This window comes from Mobula birostris, chromosome 24 (genome assembly GCF_030028105.1).
Source record: "Mobula birostris isolate sMobBir1 chromosome 24, sMobBir1.hap1, whole genome shotgun sequence".
NCBI lineage: Eukaryota > Metazoa > Chordata > Chondrichthyes > Myliobatiformes > Myliobatidae > Mobula > Mobula birostris.
Window position 1 is genome coordinate 59,314,310 of NC_092393.1, and position 6,000 is coordinate 59,320,309.

Below are 6,000 nucleotides of genomic sequence, written 5' to 3' on the forward strand. Positions count from 1 at the left end.
CTACCAGTGAAATGTTCCCCATGCTACTGGCTGCAACACAAGCCCAAAGCATGATCGATCCACCCCCGTGCTTAGCAGTTGGAGAGGGGTTCTTTTCATGAAATCCTGCACCCTTTTTTCTCCAAACATACCTTTGCTCATTGCGGCCAAAAAGTTCTATTTTAACTTCATCAGTCCACAGGACTTCTTTCCCAAATGCATCAGGCTTGTTTAGATGTTCCTTTGCAAACTTCTGATGCTGTATTTTGTGGTGAGGACACAGGAAAGGTTTTCTTCTGATGACTCTTCCATGAAGGTCATATTTGTGCAGGTGTCACTGCACAGTAGAACAGTGCACCACCACTCCAGAGTCTACTAAATCTTCTTGAAGGTCTTTTGCAGTCAAAGGGGGGTTTTCATTTGCCTTTCTAGCAATCCTATGAGCAGTTCTCTCGGAAAGTTTTCTTGGTCTTCCAGACCTCAACTTGACCTCCACCATTCCTGTTAACTGCCATTTCTTAATTACATTATGAACTGAGGAAATGGCTGCCTGAAAACACTTTGCTATCTTCTTATAGCCTTCTCCTGCTTTGTGGGCATCATTTATTTTAATTTTCAGAGTGCTAGGCAGCTGCTTAGAGGAGCCCATGGCTGCTGATTGTTGGGACAAGGTTTGAGGAGTCAGGGTACTTATAAAGCTTTGAAATTTGCATCACCTGGCCTTTCCTAATGATGACTGTGAACAAGCCATAGCCCTAACAAACTAATTAAGGTCTGAGACCTTGGTAAAAGTTATCTGAGAGCTCAAATCTGTTGGGATGCCCAAACTTTTGTATGGTGCTCCTTTCCTTTTTTTCACTCTAAAATTGTACAAAACAAAAATAATACACTAATCTTGCTTAAAATGTTGAAAAGAATGTTTTATCTTTAACTTTATGACTTTTGGAGATCAGTTCATCTTTTACTCACTTAACTATTCACAGTAACAGAAATTTTGACCGGGGTGCCCAAACTTTTGCATGCCACTGTATGTATATGTCAAAAGTATGGAATAACCAGACAAGTTAAGAAAGGAAAAGAAATTGCTTACTGGCTTGGCATTAAAATGTAGTTTCATCCCGAAAGCATCTCTTGATAGTCCTAAAAGGGTCCGTTTCTATGCCATTTCAAATTGCTCTTTTATTAAAAGCACATGCAATGCTTATTTCAACACATTTTTGATTAAACCAAAGTTAACTAACTGTTGGAAAATCTAACGATAATTAATTAGTTTCTTATGCCTGGTGTTTGACATCTGTTTATTTTAATAATTGAAATTGGAATTGGTTTATTATTATGTAAAGCTTGTCTTGCATATTGTTCACACAGATCAAATCATTACACAGTGCATTGAGCTAGAACAATAATAGAATGCAGAATAAAGTGTAACAGCTACATAGAAGGTGCAGTGCAGGTAAACAATAGCAGCAGCAATAGCTTATTTGTACAACATGTTTAATGTATTAATCTAGTAAATCAGCTCAAAGGCATTTTACAAGAACACTATCAAACAGAATTCAACAGAGAGGTACTGGGGTTTGAAGAGCTGCATGATGAATGAGAGAGGAGAGGTCTAGAAAGAGAATTCTAGAGGTTAGAGCCTTGGTAGATAAAAAACAAGATGAAGCCATTAAATTCTGAGACAGTTGAGGCACGAATTGGAGGAGCGCAGATATCTCAGAGGTTTAGAGAGCTAAAAGAGAAGAGAAGCTGCGTTGCAATGCAGATGTTTGGAATCAGGGTATGGACACTGAGAGTCACTCTGTGACGTGGTATGTGTGAGATCATGCTTTTAGGTAGGAGAAATCAAAAGGCAGATTATCTGAATGGAGAGATGTTGAGATACAGAGGCACCAAGGAGTTACTGTGCCGGAATCACAAAGGGAAGGGGGGTGTAACAAATAGTTGTGAAGGTAAATGGCACATTGGTCTTTATTGCAAGAAAGCTGAAGTTTGAGGAACAAGTGGTGATCATATTGAAACGTATAATGGGGCATCACGGAGTAGATGTTGGAATGTTTCCACTGATGGGAGAGACTCAAGCAAGAGGTCGTGGTCAATAGACAAGGGGTGGTCATTTAAGACTGAAGTGCATAGGAATTTATTTTCACGGAAGGTATGACTGGATCCATGGATGTATTTGAGGAGGCAATAGGTAAGCAATTAAAAAGATGGCAAATTTGGGTCAATAGGAATGGACACAGAAAAGGAGTTAAAACCTGGAGCACATGGAGGATCAAGTCATAATTATATTGAATAGCGCGGTCAATTTTTATGTATTCTTGGATATGCTGCAGGAGTGAGGTCTGGTAAAACTATGGAGATATTTGAAAATTGGAATGAAAATTTTAAAACCAAAGTATTTCTTAAGCAGGAGCCATTGTGGGCCACTAAACATAGTGATATGTGGTAGTTAAGATTTTTGGAAAACCTCAGGTTTACACAGAATAGGAACTAAACTGATTGCAGGGCAAGGGTTTCAGCCACACACAAGTTGAGGTAAGAATGACATTAACATGAATCCGAATCACTGACTTAGGCCGTGAAATGTGTTGTTTTGCGGCAACAGTTCAGTGCAACGCATAAAATTTCTACAAGTTACAATTAAGAATATTTTAAAAATGAGTAGTGTGGAAAGAGAATAAAATAGTGAGGTAGTGTTCATGGACCATTCAGAGGGAAAGAGGCCCCTGTACCTCCTTCCTGATAGTAGCAATGAAAAGAGGGCATGTCTTGGATGGTGAGGATGCCACCTTCTTGAGGCATTACCTTTTGAAGATGTCCTTGATACTGGGGAGGCTAGTGCCCATGATGGAGCTGACTGAACATAACGACCCTCTGCAGCTTTTTCCAATCCTGTGCATTGAGCATGAAAGGATGAGGGAAATCAAGGGTTCAATTCCATAATGTTTTATGGTTTAAAAGCCTCCCTGGTGTAGAGTGGATGGACCAGGTACATGATTTAGTGTTTATGTTTCATTGACGTTGTCAAGTATGTTGATGAATGGCTGAGTCAAACTAACAATTCAGGTGACAAAACCTAGCTTTGCTGCAAAGTAGAGTAAACTGAAAACAAGCAGCAGCTTTCTCAGCAACCGTAACACGTCTCAGACATTGCTCAGTTATATTTTAATGAATTTCTGAATGTAATATTTGTATCACTAATATATTCTGCACTTATCTCTTACTAACGTTATCCAGTGGAAACGACATGTAAATGTAGTGTTTAAAGTTTATGTGATATGTATTTTGCTGGATTACATTATCTTTCTGTAGATTTATTAAAAAGAAATTCTCATGCGGTACAAAATGTCTAACTCAGCCCTTGATCAGTAACCACGCTGCCTCATTAACCAGCTCTCAAAGTTGTTGTACTGTGAGGAGTCTGGCTCAGTGCTTAACTGAGCATGCTCAATAACCACCTATCACATTGTGTATCCCGCTGTGGGAGCATTTAGTCTGACTGTCGACCACAGCCATGTCTTTCACAACTGCAGTGTGGCCTACGGTACAAGGAGCATGACTGTTATTGTCTGTGAGAGGAAAATTAGAACTTTAAAATAAAGAGTTCATGTTTGTGCTGAGCATGGTTTAAAATAAACTGCTCTTTAGATTTGAACTGTAATATGTCAACAATTACTGTAAATATTTTATTCTTTTCAGACACACAACACAGGCTGACCTGAAGACTTCAACCTTCTGGCTGCGAGCGAGCCTTGGGGCAACGGTGTTTGCTGTCCTAGGATTTGCTGTGTACAAAGCATTACTGAAACAGCGGTGATCAGAACGGAGCTGCATCCCACGGTCACCATCTCAGTTTTATAAACAGTTTCAAGAGGCTGCAATGAATATTCTGAGTGTTTTTTTTATTTTAATATGCAAGCATTTCTTTAAAGGTAGGGTGCAAGACAATACTAAAAGATCGAGCTGGCCAGTGGCTAGGTGATATCTGAAAGAGCGATACAGACTTGAGCGATACTGACCCTTCTGCCATTTCCAAACCCACTTTTGTTTGGAAGTAATATCCCTAGGGTACCTGTCATGTAAGAACTCAAATCTGCCAATCTCAGATCCCCAGAAGAGATATAATTGTGTAAATACTGTAAATAAGGATGCAATACACAAACAGCTTTGTTCCCCTAGGTGCCTGCTACAGTTAGTCCTACTCTAGCTCAATAGTGCAACAAATCGAATGTTACAGAGTGGTTGTTTCATGTGGATATTTAAAACTTGATCCACCGGCCGGAGTTGCCTGGTGTTTAAAACAATGAGAGAGTTTTATTTATTCTATAGTTAATATTTTAATTTCAAGGAAGCACGTCTGCACAGAGAGGAATCGTCGAGAGATTTATTTCTCAGGGTATCGACCTACAAGGAATAGTGACCATTGTTCTTTTTTTCTCTCCCTGAGTAAAACTGACCTTATCTACCCAGTAAATTAATTTTATATTGGGGGGGCTAACAGGTATTATTTCTGTCTTTTTCCCCAACCCCTCAGATTATTCTGCATTGTTCTTTAAGGTAGGTTTGGTGGGGGGGAACAAAGATGGTCTTGCAGGTCCCAGGATCTTAAACTCGAGTAAGTAAAGGAAGACTTCCTCCTCTTTTACTCTGTGCTGTGTTGCAATGCAAAGGCAGTGCGGGTATTGCTTTGTTAGTGTGTCCTAGTTGCATGTTCCACTCTATCTCTTTTACAGTTAGCTCTAAAATACCACTCAGCAAATTTTCTGTTACAGTCAACTTCCGTTCTTCCTGTATATTAAACCAACAACTGTTGCATCACATTGTTTTTCATCCTTGACTTTTTCAAACAGTTTCAATAAATATCTATGTGCTATATCGTACATTCTTTTGGTTAATTTCTTTGTGGGCAATTATTTTCATTCAAGACCGAAAATATTGTATCACAAGTGTCATGCCTGTCTGTAAAATGTTTGGTAGTAGATTCAAATTTATTTATCGTGTGTGCATGGAAACATACAGTGAAATATGTTGTTTGCGTTAACAACCAGCACACCTAAGAGTGCGCTGGGGGCAGCCCACAAGTATCACCACACATTCCGGCACCAACCTACCTTGCCCACAATGCTTGGCAGATCAACACAGAACAATGAGCAATAAAACAACAAGTCTCTCTCTTCCCACGCACTCACACACATATACAGTTCTTTAACCCCAGGACCAGCCATCTTCTTCAGTCTCCGGTGGACTCAGACTCAGGCTCAGGCTGCAGAATTCCCTAGTGGACTCTTGGGTCAATGCACTGAGTTAGAATTGGAAACCTTTTTCAGTACCAGTTTTATGTCATTCTATTCCAGGTTAGGAGGATTAAAATTTGTTCTTTCGATTTGTAACATTGTGTGATGCTGAAATCAGATATGAACACCATGGTAGCGTAGTCATTAGCATAACGCTATTACACCTTGGAGCATTATGGATTTCAGAGTTCAGTTGCAGTGTGGTTTGTAAGGAATTGTGGGTTTCCTCTGGGTGCTCAGATTTCCTCCCATAGTCCAAAGGCATACTGCTTTGTTAGTTAATTGGTAATTGTAAATTGTCCTGTCATTAGGATAGTGGTTGCTGGGAAGTGTATTTCATTGGGCCAGAAAGGAATATTCCACACTGTACCTCTAAGTAATAATGAAAACAAAAAATGCTGAAAATACTCAACAGGTCAGCCAGCATATGTCAAGAGGACATTTTGAGTTAATTGGATAAAAGGCTATTGACCTGGCCCATTAATACTCATCCTCCACCAGGCTTGACTGTTGGGTGTTTCCAGTTCTTTCTGGTAAGTTCTTTGCAGATACTAAGAACCTGATACTCAAGTTGGAATTAAGTACTCTAGGACTACTTTTTCTTTCACTTTCATTGAATATTCCCAGCTCCATGGCTTCAGCCTTCTCCAGTATCATGGAAGTGAATGAGCTTTGGCCGTTGGATTAAACACAATGATCCCTTGCTTTCCAGACTATTCTGTTG

The 6,000-nt window shown here is 39.7% G+C and overlaps 1 protein-coding gene across 3 annotated transcripts in view; it reads left to right on the forward strand.

The window, feature by feature from the left end:
• Nucleotides 1–4,862, forward strand: part of rhot1a (ras homolog family member T1a) — an 89,495-nt gene extending 84,633 nt beyond the window's left edge. For all 3 annotated transcript variants that reach the window (XM_072242493.1, XM_072242494.1, XM_072242495.1), the window contains one exon: nt 3,682–4,862. In XM_072242493.1, coding sequence (XP_072098594.1) covers nt 3,682–3,799 — 118 coding nt within the window. In that variant the 3' untranslated portion in view covers nt 3,800–4,862. The remainder of the gene's footprint in view (nt 1–3,681) is intronic.
• Nucleotides 4,863–6,000: the final 1,138 nt, after the last annotated feature.